This window comes from Orycteropus afer, unplaced genomic scaffold (genome assembly GCF_000298275.1).
Source record: "Orycteropus afer afer isolate SDZICR_OR568_19922 unplaced genomic scaffold, OryAfe1.0 scaffold00392, whole genome shotgun sequence".
NCBI lineage: Eukaryota > Metazoa > Chordata > Mammalia > Tubulidentata > Orycteropodidae > Orycteropus > Orycteropus afer.
The window spans coordinates 2,330,889-2,351,372 of record NW_006921979.1 but is presented as its reverse complement, the minus strand read 5'-3'; the positions used below and the strand labels follow the sequence as shown (position 1 = coordinate 2,351,372).

Below are 20,484 nucleotides of genomic sequence, written 5' to 3'. Positions count from 1 at the left end.
GCTGGTGCGGGATCGGGCAGTGTTTCGTTCTGCTGTGCATGGGGTCGCTATGAGTCGGAAACGACTTGACGGCACTTAACAACAATAACAACAACAACAACAACCTGAAGAGTCAGAAAATCTAAACATTTTTGCTACTAAATGAGAGATGAACAATTTGAAAAGGTATCACTGACTATCCTCAAACATAATTCCTGACATGGTTCAGCCAGAGGAAGAATCCTATATTAAGGACATCTTCCAGGTTCAAAATGGTGCATTAAGAATATGGCAAAGGGAGAAGAGAAATGCACAGAATTCCACTGAAGTAACAATAAAAACAGACAATCTGAAAATGAAAGAATAAGACTTGTATGCCATATTTAAATTCGACAAATTTCTAGACCAGACAGAAAGCAAATTAAATTACATTGATGGATAAACCTAACAGAGAAATCCAAAGCCTAAAAACTTAAGAAAACAGCTTCAGAGATGGCAGCTAGCACTTCTAGTAGAGCTCACAGCTAGCAAGTAATCAACACCAAGAAAGCTACAGGGCAGCTGGGCCTACTGACCACTACTGCTTCTTCCACCACTTATATAAAAGGCAGCATAGTCCCCTTTGGAACCCAGAATTGTACACCCAAACAATTCATCAAGTATGAAGGCAAAATAAAGATATTTCCAGATATACAATGACTCAAAAAGTTTATTTCTAAGGCATCCCTTCTGAAAAAATTCCTCCAGCAGAATGAAAAAAAATCAAGAAAGTAGAAGAAAAAGGACCATCTGTCATCTGTCACCACTGAGAGTTGAGAGACACTATCTAAAGTTCAAAAATCCAAAATTAGGGAGTTATATTGAGGGAACTGCAAGTAATGTTATGAAACAAAATGCACATAAATTGTTGAATGGAAAAATAATTTGTTCTGTAAACTTTCACCCAAACCACAATTAAAAAAAAAAAAAAAAAAGCAGGGAATTAAATATATGAGGTATATGGGGGTAATTTCTAGAGGAACTGAAACCAGTAACTTAAAAAAGTAGCTTTCTTGGGAATGGGTTGGGAATGCGGACAACAGATGCTTTCAGTTTTTATTTAAGGAAAATGTTAAATTATGCGACTGTTCTTCCCTGAAATTTATCCAGACTTCCAGAGGCATTTATGGAAGTGTGTTGTTGTTGTTGTTATGTGCTTCAGACCCGACTCATAGCAACCCCTCCTTGGGTTTCTGAGGCAGTATCACTACAGAAATAGACTGCCCAACCTTCCTTCCAAGGAGTGACTGGTGGGTTTGAACCACCAGCCTTTTGGTACACAAATGTGGGGAATGAAAATTTTCAAGACCCAAGCCCACTGCCATCAAGTCAATTCTGACTCACAGCAACCCTATAAGACAGAGTAGAACTGCCTCAGAGTTTCCAAGGCTGTAAATTTTTATGGAAGTAGACTGCTGCATCTTTCTCCCATGGAAAAATCACTAACCTTTTAGTTAGCAGCCAAATGCTTTAACCACTGCACCATCAGAGCTCCTATTTTCAAGACAGATGTCCTTAATTTTGAGTATATGAAGGTCTTTGAAAATGACCATACTTGCCATAGAGATATTTCTAGGAATGAAAACCCAATTTAGCATATGGCTTTTAGAAATAAGCATTCCATTTACAATGGTTTGATTTATGACATAATAGGTTATGGGTTAAAAAAAATCTTCATATGAACTATTTTCTGTAAGAGCTAACTATTCTAGCAAAAAAAATTTTATCAACTATTATAATACTTTAATGCTTTTTAGGGAACAGAATTCAGGCCTATGTAGATCTACATGGGAACCTATTTAATAGATAGATCATTGCTGAAGTGCATTACACTTTACTACTTTACCTTTCCAAGAACTGACTTAGACGGCTCTCTCATAATGAGGTTATAGGACACAATGATTTCCTTCCGAAATGTATTTTCCAATGGGGAGACAGAAAGGAAATACAGCACATTCTCAAATAGAAATGAACCTAAAGAAATCTTATAAAGTTAAAAAAAGCATAGGCTTTAGTAACATCAGCTGCTTCTTCTCTATCCATCTCAACATCTGCTAAATTCTGTGCTTTTTCTAATAGACCAGTCTATTAAGATAAGCCCAGTGTCTCACTTTTATTATCTTTCACAATCCTTTGAATAGTATCTTGCAAATAATCAGTGTTTAATAATTTCTTGCCAAATAGGATAAAATGTCTGTGAGCATATTCCAGAAGGGCAATAAATGATAGGGAATCTGGAAACCCCATGACAAAAATATTTAAATGAGGTACGGATGTTTATGCAAGAGAAAAGAAAGCTAATGTATGAACAGCTGTCAGTAAAAAGTTCAAGGAAGCTCACCATCAAGTAGAGCTTTTTAAAAGTGAACTACCTCAAACCGGCATAGGATGTTTTTCAGTTAATGACAGAACTGAATACTCTCCATATAGTCAAGTCCAAACCAGATGCTCACCTGGAAGACTACTGTAGTAGTTATGTTTGTGTCAACTTGGCTGGCCTGGTTGAGTGGCTTGGCAGCTGGTGGTAGTTATTCCCCATGAGGAGACTGGCAATCAGCTCCATGGTGGGATCTACCACAAGCAGCTGAGTAGCTGCGTTTGGGATGTGGTCTGCTTCCTGTATACAAGGAGAAGCCTTGGGAATGGTCTCTAGCTTATGGCACGCTTGGACCCAGAATGTAGCTGTGTCGTTATTCAGCAGCCTGCTATGCTCTGCCGACCTTGGGACTTACAATGGACTTAAGTTAATGGCCTGCTGTGTGGTTTGGTAACATCGGGACTGTGCCTTTTTACTTGTCAACCTTGAGGCTTCTCAGCCTCAGCAACCAGCAACTGTCTGAGTGAAGAAACGTTTCTAGCTCCAGTAGGCCAGGACCAGGAGGCGGACCTGGATTCCAAGGTTGAGGGGCTTTCACCAAGTCCCTAGAGCCTGGCACTTTGAACTAAGACTTAAAGTCTCCAAATTGTAAGAATAAACTCCTGTTTGTTAAGGCCATCCCATCTGTGATATATTTCTTGTCAGAGCAGCACTAGGTAACCAAAACAACTACCTAAAGGAATTTCTATGTGGGAGAATGACATACATTAAAAACCAAATACCAAACTCACTGCTGTCAAGTTGGGTATGACTCATAGTGACCCCTCCTTGGGTTTCTGAGACAGTATCACTATGGAAATAGATTACCCAACTTTAATGGATACCAAATCCGTGCATCAAAATCACCTGTGGTGCTGGCCCCATAATAAAACGACTGAAACCAAATGTGAGTGACCAATATGGCAGCATTGAGGATGAGAAAGACAGAGACAGTTACATGGGCAGTACAAACAACAAATATGAACCCCTTTGCAAATACAATACTGAGTTGTCAATGAAAGCAAACATGGGTATAGGGACGGATAGATGGGTGAACAAGCTAAACAATTATGTATGTCTAAATGGAGAGTGTATCCAAGATCATATACAGGGTTGGCAGACAATGGGCCTCTCAGGGTGCAGAAGAGTATGAGGGGATGGACACTGGGAGGAGGTAACTATTGGGAGGAAGTGGGAGGGGAGCTGCTGCATTGTAAATTTTGGTCAATGACATGAGACAAAGTATATGTGAACTGCTGTATGAAAAGTGAATTTACTCTGTAAATCTTCACCCAAATCCTAATTAAAAAAAAAAAAACCTTAATAAAGGGACTAAATGCCAAAAATAAATAAATAAATAAATAAAACGACTGAATAAGACTCTGGGGGCGAGGTGGGGGGTGTCTAGGAATTTGAATTTCTTAAAATCACCTCAGTTTTCTTTTTATATATATATATAAAAAAAAAATCATTCAGCCTGTCTACCTGGGTATCTACTCACAAATTAATGTTTGTTATTACTGAATGCAGTACGGTGTGTGCAAATGTGTTTATTATCTTTGTTGTCTGTACCTCTTGGGCACCTTGCTGTGTTTTCCTTTTCCTTAGTATTACTGTGCTGGTCACTCGCTTTTTGCATACTGCCTTTCCCTTTACCCAATTAATACTTATCTCCTACCTACCTAGCAATTTTCCCTCTCCTCCCCTCCCATCCCTGGTAACCAACAAAGAAAATTTCCTTCTATATGTAAACCTTTCCTTGGCTTTTTACACCAGTGGACTAATACAGTATTTGTCCTTCTGTGATTGACTTATTTCACTCAGCATAATGTCCTCCACTGGAGGACTAACTTTGTCTTACATACTTTGGTCATGTCAGAAGGGACCATTCCCAGGAGAAAGATATCATGCTTGGTAAAGTGGAGGGTCCGCGAAAAAGAGGAAGACATTTTGAGATGGATTGACACAGTGGATGCAACTATGGCATTAGGTATATCAAGAATTGTGAGGATAGCACATGACTGGGCAGTGTTTTATTCTGCTGTACACAGGGTCGCTATGAGTCAGAGCTGACTCAATAGCACCTACTAACAACAGCAACATCCTCCAAGTTGAGGATCCATATTGAGGTGCTTTGCAGATTGTACATTATTCTTCAGCATAGTATTCCACTATGTGTATATACCACAGTTTGGTTATCCGTTCCTCTGGTGATGGGCACTTAAGGTGTTTCCACCTCTTTGCTATTGTAAATAGTGCTGCAGATATCTATTCATGTCTTGCTCTCACCTTTTCAGGATATATACCTAGTAATGGAATTGCCGGATCAAGTGGTATTTCTAATTCCAACTTTTTAAGGAATTGCCATATCGTTTTCCATAGTGGTTGTATCACTTTTCAGTCCCACCAGCAGTGTACCAGAGTTCCAATCTCTACATTCTCACCAGCATTTATTTTGTCTTGTTGAACTTTGCTGTAAATGCTGGGGTATTTCATTGTTTTGATTTGCATCTCTCTACTAGCTAATGATTGAGAACATTTCTTCATGTGTTTGTTGGTTGCCTGAATAACTTCTTTGGTGAAGTGTCTGTTGCCCATTTTTTAATTGGACTGTTCGTCTTTTTCATGTTAAGGTGTTGGAGTTTTCTATAAATTTGAGAGACAAGTGCCTTGTCAGATACATCGTTGTCAAATTTTTCCCAATCTGTGGTTCTCTTTTAATTCTTTTGGAGAACTCTTCTGATGCACCTAAGAATTTAATTTTCAGAAAGTCCCAGTCATCTAGTTTATCTTCTATTGTTTGTGCATTTTGGGTTATGCTTAGCAGTTTATTTATGACATAAATAAATTAGGGTCCTTAAATTTGTCCTTATTTTTATTTTGATGAACTTTAGTTTTAGGTTTTACATTTAAATCTTTGATCCATCTGGAGTTAGTTTTCGTGTATGGTGTGAGCTATGGATCTTGTTTCATTTTTCTGCAAATGGATATCCAGTTTTGCCAGTACTGTTTGTGAAAGAGACTATCTTTTCCCCATTGAATGGATTTCAGCCCTTTGTCAAAGATCAGCTGACCATAGGTGGATGGATCTATTTCTGGGTTCTTAAATCTGTTCTATTCATCTATGTGTCTATTGTTGTACCAACACCAGACTGTTTTGACTACCATGGCTGTACAGTAGGTTTTGAGATTGGTAAGTGTAAGACTGCCTACTTTTTGCCTCTTCTTCAGTAGTGCTTTGTTATCCAAGGGCTCTTTCCTTTCCATATAAAATTAGTGATTGGTTTTTCCATGTCCTTAAAGAATGCTGATGCAATCCGGACTGGAATTGCCACCTCAGCTATTTCTGATGTAGCCAGTTAGAAACTAGTTTTCTAAACTACTGGCCTAGATGAGAATCAGCTCAAATTCTTTAAAAGCACTTTACATAGATTGAAAAAATATATATTCTGATAATTAAAGTATAAATGTTTCATGCTAAAGAAAGAGCTGACTCTAAATGAAAACTAATGGGGGTAAATGTGAAAGCCTTGAGATTGCAGTTAAACTTGGCTACACAAATATGGAATGAGTCATAACTGAATTGTGATCGTATACATAAAAAAAAGGCTTGGTAGTTTTAGTCAAAAGAAACAGTACTGGAAAAAATACATGGTCTGACTCAAATACTACCATCAAAAACTAGCTCTTCCAGAATTAACAGTGTTCTTGAGTATGTGACTTGATCTCTGAGCCTTGGCACCCTTATCTAAAATAAAAGTATTATCAACCTCACAAAGTTGCCAAAGTTGATTTATAAAAAAGTCACAAAGTTAACTTACAAAAGCAAAAGCTTTGAGGGATTTTTATATTATCAAACAATAATCTGATAAAAGATAAAAAGATGAAAAACTCAGTGGTTGTAAGTAAGAATTCATGATAAGACAACGTAAAGCTGCCAGTACTGGCGGCAGCTTGAAAAAGCAAAAAGATTATTTCTGTGGTGCTTTATTATTTAAAAAATGGATATTCCTCTTTCAGACAGCACATGGACTCAACTTGCTTATTTATAAAACTCAATTGATACTAATGAACTTTAAACTTTTTTTAGCTGCAATAACCATGTAATTTTCAGGGTTTCTTTCGTTACATATTTACATTATATCTTATTTCTGTACTTCAAAGAAAAGGGAAGAGAGATTTTGAAAGGCACTTCACTTTAAAATGGAAAATAACTCATGTCAAAATATACCTTGTACTAAGCTTACATAAAGAACTGAATAAAAGTATCAACATATAACCAGCTATTCACTAAGTACTGATACATTTCCACAATTACTAACAACTGTTTTATATTTACAAAGAATAATATTACTCACAGGTCTTTCATTAGGGTCAATGAAAAATATTTTGATGATTATTTCAAATTCACCCCATCCTGTTTCAGTAATTTCATATGGAGGCTTAGTAACAACTGAAGAGAAAAAAATTAAAAGTGTACAATTTACTTTTGTTTCTTAGCTTCTTTTAAATTTGTAATATTATGAATAAAATAAATTATACTGTACCTCTTAAAGGATTGCCATAGCTTTCATGTAATTTAAACTGGATTTTCTTCACATATGCTGACATATCCTAAAATTTAATTAGAAAAATTTATTATTCTTCCATCTATATATAAAATCTAGGAGAGAAACACACTGTGCATATAAATCTAATTTTATGAATTTCTCCTCATATTTTATGAAATCTATTTTCCTAAAAAATACGGATTATATTTGGGAAGTTCTTTTTTTAAAAAAACAAAGGAAGTTTGTGCTGAATTTTTTCATTAATTATGAATTAATTTTAATACATAGGAATATATATGCCCCTAATTTGTTTTACAAACCTTATTTTTAACTCTAAATCAGTTTTGTTTAATTGTGGTAAAAATTAATATAACAAAATATTTGCATTTTCAACATTTTCTTAACATACAATTCAGTGACATTAATTACATTCACAACATCATGCAACCATCATCACTATCTGTTTCCAAATCTTTTTATCACCCTTAACAGAAATTCAGAGTCCCCAAAGCAATGACCCTACCTCCCACCCCTTCTCTTCCAGCCTGGTAACCATTAATAATCTTTGGTCTCTATACATTTGCCTATTTCACATAAGTAGGATCATAAAGTATTTGTTATTTTATGACTGACTTACAGCCACATATATTTAGTTTTTAAAAAATAAAATTGGGATCATATGGTAATATCTTAATCTTACTGCAAAAACGCATGGGGCATTGTCTTCTGACCTCCTGTAACTGCTCAAGGGGGGAGAGAAAATCACCATGAGCAACCCAAGACTGTTTCCTATTAGGCTGAGGTCAGCCATGCCACCAACCCTCTAACCTTTCTGCCAATTCTGACACCAACCATCCCTCCCATGACACTCTATTCTGCTGGGTTCAAAAATTCATTGCAGTGGCACACAGAACTCACAGACAATATTCAAAATTATGGATATATTAGGGAAGTAACAAGTTACAATTCAGATTCAGGAATATTCAGGATACAATTCTCTGAACAGGACAGCCTTCCCTCAGCCATACTTACAGGCATGCCTCTCTCTGGCCCTTAGCCTCTCAGGCTGGCCTTTGCCCTGCTCAGGCAAGTGTTACAAAGCTTTTAGCTCTGCTGCTGCCACAAAGGTACCCCACTCTACCCAAGCCTTTTACATGAAGGCACTCAGCTTTCTTGCTCAGTGGACTGGGAAGCCCACTGCTCTGTCTCATGCAGGTCTCTTGGTTCTTCTGCCTTTGCTGTCACAGTCTCTCTGCTGCTTATCTCAGTGCAGGAATCGTGGGTTCATTCCTGGCTTTTCTTTCTTGATGGTAGTGTGCTCTCCTACTTTCCACCTCTGGGATAGCTCATATTAAGCCTAACAAGATGGCAAAACTGACCAATACTCACATTATGGTTCCAAACACCTTAATTTGCAAAGTCCTACCCCCACAAAAGGAGCTCTGGTAGCATAGTGCCTAAGGCACTTGACTGCTAACCAGGAGGCTGGTGGTTTAAACCCACCAGCCACTCCTTGGAAGGAAGATTGGGCAATCTACTTCCATAGTGATACTGCCTCAGAAACCCAAGGAGGGGTCGCTATGAGTTGGGGCCGACTCGACGGCAAACAACAACAACAACAACAACCCCCACAAAAGGAGCTCTGGTAGCGTAGTGTCTAAGGCACTTGACTGCTAACCAAAAGGCTGGCAGTTTAAAACCATCAGCCACTCCTCGGAAGGAAGATGGGGCAGTCTACTTCCATTGTGATACTGCCTCGGAAACCCACGGAGGGGCCGCTATGAGTCGGGTCCATCTCGACGGCACATAACAATAACAACAACAACACCCCCACAAGGGTCCAGATACCTTATTGTTGTTGTTGTTTGCTGTCGAGTCGGCCCCGACTCATAGCGACCCCTCCTTGGGTTTCCGAGGCAGTATCACTACGGGAGTAGATTGCCCCATCTTCCTTCCAAGGAGTGGCTGGTGGATTTGAACCACCAGCCTTCTGGTTAGCAGTCAAGTGCCGTAGTCACTATGCTCCCAGAGCTCCCAGATACCTTATATACATGATTAAAAAGCTATCCAATCCCCTTGGTGAACTACAAGCACCTTACATTTACATAGCTTCATTCAGTCATCTGGTGGAACTCACAAGACTATGGCTAGAAGGGCTATCCTAAGCAATTCACTGCACTGTACTTCCTCCTGTTACATTATTTATGAGCATTTCTTCTGAGTCAGATTTTATAAACATTTCTGAACTCTTTTAGTAACATTTTCATTAATTTCTTCTACAAATATTAGAGTGACTATATTGTATATAGTATGTTGTACCAGACACAAAGTATGTAATGGTAAATAAAATAGGGACTTACTGTCAAGAAGCTCACAGTGAGGTGGGGGAAAAACAAGAAAATAAGCACTTACAACACAAAGTAATATGTGTTAGGAAGGCGTTTAGGCACAAACATATAAGGAGGGCACCTAAGTTAGTCTTTTGAAGTCAAGAAAGTAGTCTGAAAGAAAATGATATTTGAACTAAGACTTGAAGGATCAATAGCAATGGGGTGGCTGGAAAAGAATGATTGCAGAGGTTTAAGAGTATTGTTGTTTTTGTTATTACATGCTATTGAGTCTGTTCCAACTCATGGCAACCCTATGTGCAAAAGAACAAAACACTGCCCTATCCTGTACAATCCTCACAATCTCTGCTATGCTTGAGCCCATCATTGTAGCCACTGTGTCAATCCATCTCATTGAGGGTCTTTTCCCTTTTTTGTTGATCCTCACCTTTACTACTTTATTACTGTCCTTCAGCAGGGACTAGTCCCTTCTCACAACACAACCAAAGTATGTGAGATGAAGTCTGGCCATTCTCACTTCTAAGGAGCATTTCAGCTATACTTCTTCCAAGACAGATTTGTTCATTCTTCCAGTAGTCCATGGTATTTTCAATAATCGTCACCAATACCACAACTCAAATGAATTAATTCCTCTATGGAATTCTTTATTTTCTGTCTAGCTTTCATGTACATCTGAAGCAAATGAAGATACCATGGCTTGGGTTAGGCACACTTTAGTCTTCAATGTGACATCTTTGCTCTTTAACACTTTAAAGAGATCTTTTGCTGCACATTCGCCTGGTGCAGTATAATGTCTGATTTTCTCACTGCTGCTTCCATGGGTGTTGACTGTGGATCCAAGAAAAATGAAATCCCTGATAACTTCAATCTTTTCTCCATTCATCGTGATGCTGCTTATTGGTCTAGTTGTAAAGATTTGTTTTCTTTATGCAGAGGCTAATCCATACTGAAGACTACGGTCTTTTATTTTCATCAATAAGTACTTCAAAAGTCATTCCTGGAGCCTTGTTTTCTGTCACTTCCTTCACTGCAGCTTACGCTTCTTTCTTCAATACTATTGGTCATATGCTCATGGATCATATGATCATATGCTATCTCTTGAAATGGTTGAATGCCAAGCAATTCTTTTTGGTACAGTGACTTTGTATATTCCTTCCATCTTCTTTTTGCCCATAGATGCCTTCAATGTTGCAACTCAAGCCTGAGAAATGCCAAGGATGTTCTTCCCATTTGGTTTTCTAATCCCAGGTCTTTGCACATTTCATTATAATACTTTGTCTTCTCGAGCCACCCTTTGAAAGCTTCTGTTCTTTTATTTCATCATTTCTTCCATTTGCTTTAGCTACTCTCCATCCAAGAACAAGTTTCAGAGTGTCTTTGGTCTTTTCAGAGTCATTTTGGTCTTTCTTCCTTTCCTGTCTTTTAAATTACCTTTTGCTGTTTTTTTTTGTTTATTATTATCATCTTTTGCTTTCTTCATATATGATGTTCTTAATGTCATCCCACAACTCATTAGGTCTTCGGTCACTGGTGCTAATGTATCAAACCTAGTCTTCCGATGATCTCTAAATTCACGTGAGATATAATCAAGGTCATATTTTGTCTGTATTGTCCACAATCGTCTGCCAGTTTCTCATACTGTGGTGGTTTGTGTGTTGCTGTGATGCTGGAAGCTATGCCACTGGTATTTCAGGGTCATGAGTGGTCGACTTGACGGCACATAACAACAACAGCAACAAATGGTGGATAGGTTTCAGGTTTTTCACTTCTGAAAAACTGGTCACTGAAAACCTTATGAATAGCAGTAAAACATTATCTGTGAGATCCAAAATACGACCTTGATTATATCTCACCTGATTAAGAATATTCCGTTGGGAAACTGAGAGTAATTTAGTAGCAGTGGAATATAAGGAAAAGATGAGACAGACACATAAGGGATATATTTTATTTCCTCTTGATATTGACAAACATCGGCAAACTAACTGTTATTTCATTTTTTATACACAGAAATGTATTTTGGAGCTCTTTCACATATATGCACAAAAAGCATCCTCACTTTTTGATACCTGCATGCTAATACAGTACATCATACCAAACCAAAACCAGTCCTTTACTGATGGAGTTTTAAGTTGCTTCTAACTTTCTGCTTTTACCAACAAGGTGGCAGTAAAAAATAGCATGCATGTATTTTATAATGCAAAGATACATGTAAGACCAATCGCTGTAAGAGAACTCCTAGGACAAAGCACACGAGATACAAATGTTTTCTCCAACTTATTGTTTACATTTGACTTATTAATAGTGGTTTTTATTTTTATGTAGTTGAATTTATATTTTCTTTAATGGCTTCTAAGATTTGTGTCAGAATAAAAGGCTTTCTTCAATCAGAGATTTAAAAAAATTCTATGAGTTCTGGTAGCGTAGTGCCTAAGGCACTTGACTGCTAACCAGAAGGGTGGTGGTTCAAACTCACCAACCATTCCTCGGAAGGTTTGGCAATCTACTTCCATAGTGATAATGCCTCATAAACCCAAGGAGTCAGGTCTGACTCGATGGCACATAACAACACAACAACAACAACATGGTTTCTTCTAATAATTTTATGGTTTTCTTTCTTTCATTTAAATATTTGGTCATTTGCAATTTATCCTGGTATAAGCATGCATTCAATTTAATTTTTCCCCCTGAGGATTCCCAGTTATCCTGATACTTAAAAACTTTTTTACTGACAAAAATCACTTAGAATGTTGAGTGGGACACCATGATACAAGAATCCAAACACAGTATGTTCCCAAAGTACCACATACACACAGACTTACAGGCACAGCTTGGAAGGAAAAAAATTATTAAAAATGTTAGCAAAGTATAAGACTTTAAAAAAATTCATTCAACTCTTTTTTTTCTAATTTTTATTGTGATTTGGGCAAAACTTTACAGAGCAAATTCATTTTCCATACAACAATTCATACACATTTTGTCTCATGACACTGACTGCAATTTCCCAAAATGTAACAGCTCTCGTCCCACTTCCTTTCCACAGTTAGCTCTTCTCTGTGTCCTTCCCTCATATACTCCTGTCCTCCAAGGTGTCTCCCTATGGATATACTACCCTTCTGTTCTCCTACTGACTGATCTCTCCAAGGAGTGTATCTACCTGATGTTAATGTTCAGCCCATATGCTGGTCTTTTATTTGGCTGGAAGCCACATGAGGGAGTTCAATTCCAGACCTGAAGGGCAGCTAGGGGTCATAATCTCAGAGGTTTCACCAGGCTCTATCAGAACAGCAAACCTGGTCCTTTTTTTTTCCCCCCCAAATGATTTTAAGTTTTGTTCCACATTGTTCTCCCACTCTATCCAGCATCTCCTATACAGATCCCCCTCCTAGTATTTGATAGTGGTAGCCAGGTACCATCTAGTTCTTCTGGTCTCATGGTCATATACGCCGAAGACTGCATGGTCTACCAGTCCCTTGGACTAACTGTTTCTGTGTGTGAGTGTGTGTGTGTCTCTCTCTCCGGTTTTCTTCATTCTTCTACGCTCTGGATGAGGACAGACCCATTGTTGCTCATTCAACTTTTTTTTGCAAAATTTCTATAATGGGTTAACTTTAAAATCGGCAAGTTGCTATTAAAGAATAGTATAATCTTTCTTAAAATATATTATAGCTTTGAAAAGTTATAGGAAAAAAAATGCCTACCTCATTTCTATATGGTTTTACATATACTGTCCACTGATGAGTGTGTCCATCTTCTTCTCTTTTCTTTCCAAAGTATCGAGCAACATTACCATAAACTATTGGTTTAACAATAGTAACCCCCTAAAAGAAAAATAATTTGAAAGCCAATAAATATTGTGCCATTACTCAAATAACCAGAATAAGAGTTATGAAACTATGTTTTAAGAAATGGATTACCCCAGCAGCCTAACAACCTATAGAACAAAATCAACTTCAGACACTTGTTCTTATTTCATATTAACACAAATAACTCCAGATTAATTACAATTCCCCATTCTGAAGATGTCTTTTTAAATACCTGTTCTGGTTACCTAGTACTGCTCTGACAAGAATATACCACAAATGGGATGGCTTCAACAAACAGGAATTTATTCTTACAATTTGGAAGCTTTAAGTCCAAGTTCAAAGTGCCAAGCTCTAGGAACTGGGTGAAAGCCCCTCAGCCTTGGGCTTCAGCTCTGCCTCCAGCTCCCAGCCCACTAAACCTAGAGGCTTTTCTTCTCTCAGACAGCTGTTGGCTGGCTGCTGAGGCTGCCAAGCCCAAGGTTGACAGGTAAAAAGGCACAGTCCCAATGTTACCAAACCACATTAATTCAAGTCCATTGTAAGTCCCAAGGTCGACAGAGCATAGCAGGCTGCTGAACAATGACACGGCTATATGCAGGGTCCAAGCATGCCATAAGCTAGAGACCATTTCCAAGGATTCTCTTTATATACAGGAAGCAGACCACATCCCAAAGGCAGCTATTCAGCTGCTTGTGGAGATCCCACCATGGAGTTGATTGCCAGTCTCCTCATGGGGAATAACTACCACCAGCTGCCAAGCCACTCAACCAGGCCCAGCCAAGTTGACACACAAACATAACTACCACAATACACATTAAAGCTACTGAAGGTTTTGTAAAAAGAAGCACAAAACATGTCTTATTTACAAAGTATTAAGCTAGGCTCCAGAATAAAAAAATTCCAATGTTGACTACCATCACCAGATGGTTATATCAGTAGTTTGTGGACATTTTAGTCCATCATCTCCTCTGTAATCAGCCTATTAAGTGTTTAATAAAGATGATGCATATATCAAGGCAGTTTGTGAGAGGAAGCCAGGTAGAACAAAGGCAAACAGTTTTCATTTTGCTATTTAATCAATATTAGGAAAAACGTTACTACAAATAGCAAATCAAATCCACAATTTAAAAATATTAATGATTATGAAGGGTTTTTTTTAATTGAATTGATTTAAATAAAAATGTTAAAATAAGTATCACAGTTGGACTGAGATAGGGCAAAAACAGTAAGGAGGCCCTGTATGCTTAGCCCTGTATGACTGAAGCTTAGTAAACACTGGCTATGGCATGCTGGCTACATTCATACATTCAACATGTCTCTCATCATATCTGATATAGAAAGGCAGTGAGCATTGACAGATTATGATGGAAATAAAGAGAAGATAAGAAATTTCAAGTGAAAATACAGAATGCTGCGAGTGAATCTGGGACCAATTTTTTCAATAGTAGAAATGTACCTGAAGGACAAAGAACAAGTCGAGCTACACATGAAAAGGGCTGTGCCAAGGTGATCAATAACGTGAAAACGAGGAAAAATAGTGAACAAAATGGAAAAATTTTTCATTGTGGCTGGATAATCAACAACTAAATCTAATACCTATTAGTGTAACCCCACTCCTCTAGTGGTTTTTTTTTTTTTTTTTTTTTGGTACTATTGTGGCAAAGAAGCTCTGGCAGCGGAGTGCCTAAGGCACTTGACTGCTAACCAGAGGGCTGGCGTTTCAAACCCACCAGCCACAGCTCGGAAGGAAGGCTGGGCAATCTACTTCCGTAGTGATACTGCCTTGGAAACCCAAGGAGGGGTCGCTATGAGTCGGGTCCGACTCAACGGCACATAACAACAAACAACACTGCGGCAAGGATTAAATCAGAGCATCGAGTAAAGTGTTTAGGCAGTGCTGGGTTTACCGTTTGGTAAACGCTTATCGAATATTTGTTACTAACGTTACAATCTTCACAGCTAGGTGGTGGCATCCCGTTTGCTAATGCCCAGGACTGGCAGCGAGGTGAGCAGCTAGCCAGGATTCCCTAGCCTTCTAAATGGCCTGTTTCCTCAGTAACATCCAGCTCCAACCAGGTCATCACTGATTATTTTTTAGTGGGGAAGCGGGGCGGGTTACTGACTTAGTGATCTCTAGCCCAACGAAATACTGATTGTTGGCTCAGGAGTTTTGACTCACCGTCCGCTTTCAAACCACGATTCAAACCAAAGGAGAGAACCCGCGAAAGCGAAGCAAGCCGCGCTGGGAGGGGCCAGGGCGTGAGGGCCACCCCCGGAACGGAGTCGCAGGCCGGCACTGACCTTCACTCTCCCGCCGGAGTCAGGCCCAAATTCGGCCATTCTCTTGAACATATTGTCCCACGGAAGAAGCCACCGCCTCCGCCAGGGAAAGAGACCGGGGCCGGCGGAGTCGCCGCTCCCCTCAGAGGCCTCGTTCCTTCCGCGCGGGCGCTAGACGAAGAGCTGGCGGTTACCCAACGCACTGCGTCCCCGAAGCCCATTCAGCCCCGGAGGGGAGGAGAATGGAAAAGGAGGAGGAGCGACAGCGACGTCGTGCGCAGGCGCAGCGGGCTTTTATGTTCACCGCGCACGCGTTTGGCCGTTGCTCTGGCGGGGGCGGTCACTTGTTTGTGCTGTAGCTGATTGCGAGTCAAGGCGATCCCATGCGCAACAGAACGAAACACGACGGGGTCACTGCGGTCCTCACAATCGCTGCTATGGTTGAGCCCGTTTGGCCAGGACTGTATCAATCCATCTCATTAAGATTCTTCCTCTTTTTCTCTGACCCTCCAGCAAGCGTGATGCCCTTCTCTAGGGACTGGCCCCTCCTGGCAACATGACCAAAATAGAAGCGAAGTCTCTCCATCCTTGCTTCTAAGGAGCACTCCAGCTGTATTTCATGCAAGACAGATTTGTTTATTCTTTTGGCAGTTCATAAGGAGCTCTGGTGGCATAATGGTTACAGCATTAGGCTGCTAAACAAAAGATTGGTGATTCTAACCCATCAGTCGCTCTTGAGGATAAAGATGAAGCAGTCAGCTTCCCTGGAGATTGGAAACGCAATATGGCAGTTTTATTCTGTCCAAAAGGGTTACTATGAGTCGGAGTCGCCTTGGTGACAGTGGGTTTGTATTTTCTGTTCTGTTTCTGGCAGTTCATGGTACATTCAGTATGCTTCACCAACACTATAATTAAAATGAGTCAGTTCATTGATCTTCCTTACTCATTTTCTAGCTTTTACATGCATCTGCGGCTATTGACAAGAGCTTGACTTGGCCAGGTGCACGTTGGTCTTTTGCTGCAATACGTTCTTTGATTTCTTGACTGCTGCTTCCATGGGGGGAACTCTGGTGGCGTAGTGCCTAAGGCTTTTGACTGCTAACCAGAGGGCTGGTGATTCAAACCCACCAACCACTCCTCGGAAGGCAGGTTGGGCAATCTATTTCCGTAGTGATACTACCTCAGAAACTCAAGGAGGGGTCGCTATAAGTCTGATCTTACTCCATGGCAGTGAGGTTTTTTTTTTTTTTTTTTTTTTTTTGGTTTGTTTTGCTTCCATGGGCGTTGATTGTGGATCCAAATCAGATTAAATTCTTGACCTCTCTTTTCCCCATTCATCATGATGTTGCATATCGGTCCAGTTGTGAGGATTTTTGTTTCTTTATATTCAGTTGTAATCTATACTGAAGACTATAGTCTAATACTTATCAGTAAGTCCTTCAAGTTCTCTTCACTTTCAGCAAGCAAGGTTGTGTCATCTGCATATCACAGGTTGTTAATGAGTCCTTCCCCAATCTTGATGCAGTATTCTTCACATAGTCCAACTTCTCTGATTATTTGCTCAGCATACAGATTGACTAAATATGGTGAAAGGGTACACCCCTGACACATACCTTTCCTGATTTTCAACTGTGCACTATCCCCTATTCTGTTCGAATGACTGGCTCTTGGTCTATGTACAAGTTCTTCATGAACACAATGAAGTTTTCTGGAATTCCTATTTTTTTTGCAATATTATCTATGTTTTGTTATGATCCACACAGTTGAAGCCCTTTGCATAGTCAATAAAACACAAGTAAATATCTTGCTTTGCTTTCAGCCAAGATCCATCTGACATCAGCAATTATATCCCTCATTCCACACCTCTTCTGGATCTGGCTTGAATTTCTGTACAATGTTAATGATATCGTTTCATAATTTCCACATTCTGTGGGATCACTTTTCTTTGACATGGACACAAATAAAGATCTCTTCCAGACAGTTCACCAGACAGCTGTTTTCCAAATTTCTTGGCATAAACAAATGAGTGCCTCCAGTGCTGCATCCATTTGTTGAAACATCTCAATGGGTACTCCATCAATTCCTGGAGCTTTTTTTTCACCCTTTCCTTCAGAGCAGGCTGAACTTCTTCCTTCAATACCATTGGTTTTTGATATTTCTACATATGTATTTGTATGTGTTATATGAAAGTCCATATAAATAGAACTAATGGGACAAAGTTATGATAACTTCTTAGGCACAGCCAACCACCCTGAGGGTTGAGTAGCTGGACCTTTGGGCTTGGGCCCATGGTCACAGGGGACATTAAGCTCAACTGGCATAACATACTGCAAAAAAGCATTGTTTTACATCCTACTTTAGTGAGTAGCAAGTGGGGTCTTAAAAGCTTGCAAGCAGCTATCTGGATGCAACAATGGGTCTCTCCTCATCCAAGCAAAGAAGAATGATGAAAACCAAGGACACATGGAAACAATTAGTCCAAAAGACCAGTAGACCATGTGAACCTTAGTCTATATAACCATGAGACCGGAAGAACTAGATGGTGCCTGGCTACCACTGTCAACTACTTGAAAAGGGATCATTGTAGGAAATCCTGGATAGAGTGCGGGAATAATATGGAACAAAATTCAAAATCATAGAAAAGACCAGGTTTACTGGTCTGTTACAGACTATGGCCCCTAGTTATCCTTCAGGTCTGGAAACTCACTCCCATGGCTTCCAGCAAAACAATAGGCATATAGGATGAACATTTACATCAGTTAGATATACTCCTTAGAACCATCAAACTTGGGAGAAAAGAAGGGCAGTATTTGCAGAGGGTGATAACTCAAGGGACAGGAATGCATAGGAAAGAAGGACACAGGGAAGAGGTAACTGCAGGAAGGAAGTAGGAAGAGAGCTGTTACAGTGTGGGGAATTGCAGTAAATGCCATGAGACAAAATGTGTATGAACTGCTGTATAGAAAATGAATTTTCTCTGTAAATTTTCACCCAAATTATAATAAATTTTTTTTATTAAAAACTTGCAAGTGGCCATCTAGATCCAACAATTGTTTTCTCCTCGTCTGAAGCGAAGAAGAATGAAGAAAACCAAAGACACATGGAAACAGCTAATCTAAGGGACTAGTGGACCATGCATACCTTAGTCTATGTAACCATGAGACCAGAACTAGAAGGTGCCCAGCTACCACCGTCAACCACTTGGAAAGGGATCAGTGCAAGAGATCCTGGATAGCATAGGAGAGCAATGTGGAACAAAATTATAAAAAAAGACCAGGTTTACTGGTCTGAGTGAGTCTGGTGAAACCCACAAGACTATGGCCCCTAGTTACCCTTCACACCTGGAAATGAACTCAATCCCATGGCTTCCAGCCAAGCAATAGACAGGCATATAGGGTGAACATTTTCCCCAAGTAGATACACTCCTTAGAATAATCAGTCATGGGGAACAGAAGGGCAATATTTGCACAGGGAAATAGCTCAAGGGGCAGGAATGCATAGGAAAGAAGGACACAGGGAAGAGATAACTACTGGGAGGAAGTGGGAAGAGAGCTATTCCATGGTGGAGACTGCAGTCAATGTCATGAAACAAAATGTGTAGAAATTGCTGTAGAAAAAAAATGATTTTTTTCCATAAACTTTCACCCAAATCACAATAAAAATTTAAATAAATAATTTTTAAAAATACCATTGGTTCTTGATCATATGCTACCTCCTGAAATGGTTGAATGTTGACTAATTCTTTTTGGTATAGTAACTGTATATCCCTTCCATCTTTTGATGCTTCCTACATCATTCAATATTTTGCCCATAGAACCCTTCAGTATTGCAACTTGAGGCTTGAATTTTTTCTTTAGTTCTTTCAGCTTCAGGAATGCTGAACATGTTCTTCCCCTTTGATTGTCCAACTCCAGGTCTTTGCACATTTCATTATAATGCTTTACTTTGTCCTCTCAAGGTGCCTTTTGAAAACTTCTGTTCAGCTCTTTTTCTTCATCATTTCTTCCAATTGCTTTAGCTGATCTCCATTCAAGTCCGAGTTTCAGATTGTCTTCTGACATTCATTTTGCTCATCTCTTCCTTTCTTGTCTTTTTAATGACATTATGCCTTCTTCATGTATGATGTCTTTGATGTCATCTACAATGTGTCTGGTCTTTGGTCACTGGTGTTCGGTGCATCAAATCTGTTCTTCATGTGATCTCTAAATTCAGGTGGGCTATACTCAAGGTTGTATTCTGGCTTTTGTAGACTTGTTTTAATTTTCTTCAGCTTTAACTTAAACTTGCATATGAGCCATTGATGGTCTGTTCCACAGTTGGCTCTGGCCTTATTGTGACTGATGATACTGAGCTTCTCCACTGTCTCTTTCCACAGATGTAGTCGATTTGATTCCTCTGTACTCCATCTGGTGAGATCCATGTGTGTAGTCACCATTTATGTTGTTGACAAAAGGTATTTGCAATGAATAAGTCATTAGTCATGCAAAATTCTATCATGGGGTCTCCAGTGTCATTTCCATCACCAAGGCCATATTTTCCTACTGCTAATGCTTCTTTGTTTCCAATTGTTGCATTCCAATCACCAATAATTATCAATACATCTTGATTGCATGTTTGGTCAATTGCAGACTGCAGAAGTTGGTAAAAATCTTCAATTTCTTTATCTTTGGCTTTAATGGTTGATACAAAAATTTGAATGATGGTAGTATTAACTGGTCTTCCTTCTAGAAGTATGGACATTTTCCTATCACTGACAGCACTGTACTTCAGGATAGATCTTAAAATGTCCTTTTTGACAATTAATGCAATGCCATTTCTCTTTAATTTGTCATTCCCAGCATAGTAGACCATATGATTGTCCAATTCAGTCCATTTCAGCTAACTAATGCCTAGGATATTGATCTTTATGTGTTCCATTTCATTTTTGAGAACTTCTAATTTTCCTAGATTCATGCTTTGTGCATTCCATGTTCTAATTATTAGTGAATGTTTGCAGTTTCTTCCCATTTTGAGTCATGCCCCATCAGCAAATGAAGGTCCCGAAAGTTATACTCCATCCACATAATAAAGGTTCACTCTGCTTTGAGGAGGCAGCTCTTCCCCAGTCATATTTTCAGTGCCTTCCAACC

At 39.2% G+C, this 20,484-nt stretch overlaps 1 protein-coding gene across 1 annotated transcript in view; it reads right to left on the bottom strand.

Moving 5' to 3' along the window:
- Nucleotides 1-15,427, bottom strand: part of YEATS4 (YEATS domain containing 4) — a 25,476-nt gene extending 10,049 nt beyond the window's left edge. The window contains exons 1-4 of the mRNA XM_007953394.2: nt 15,377-15,427; nt 12,971-13,090; nt 6,922-6,988; nt 6,733-6,827 (exon numbers count right to left, since the gene is read on the bottom strand). Coding sequence (XP_007951585.1) covers nt 6,733-6,827; nt 6,922-6,988; nt 12,971-13,090; nt 15,377-15,427 — 333 coding nt within the window. The remainder of the gene's footprint in view (nt 1-6,732; nt 6,828-6,921; nt 6,989-12,970; nt 13,091-15,376) is intronic.
- Between the last annotated feature and the right edge of the window lie 5,057 nt (nt 15,428-20,484).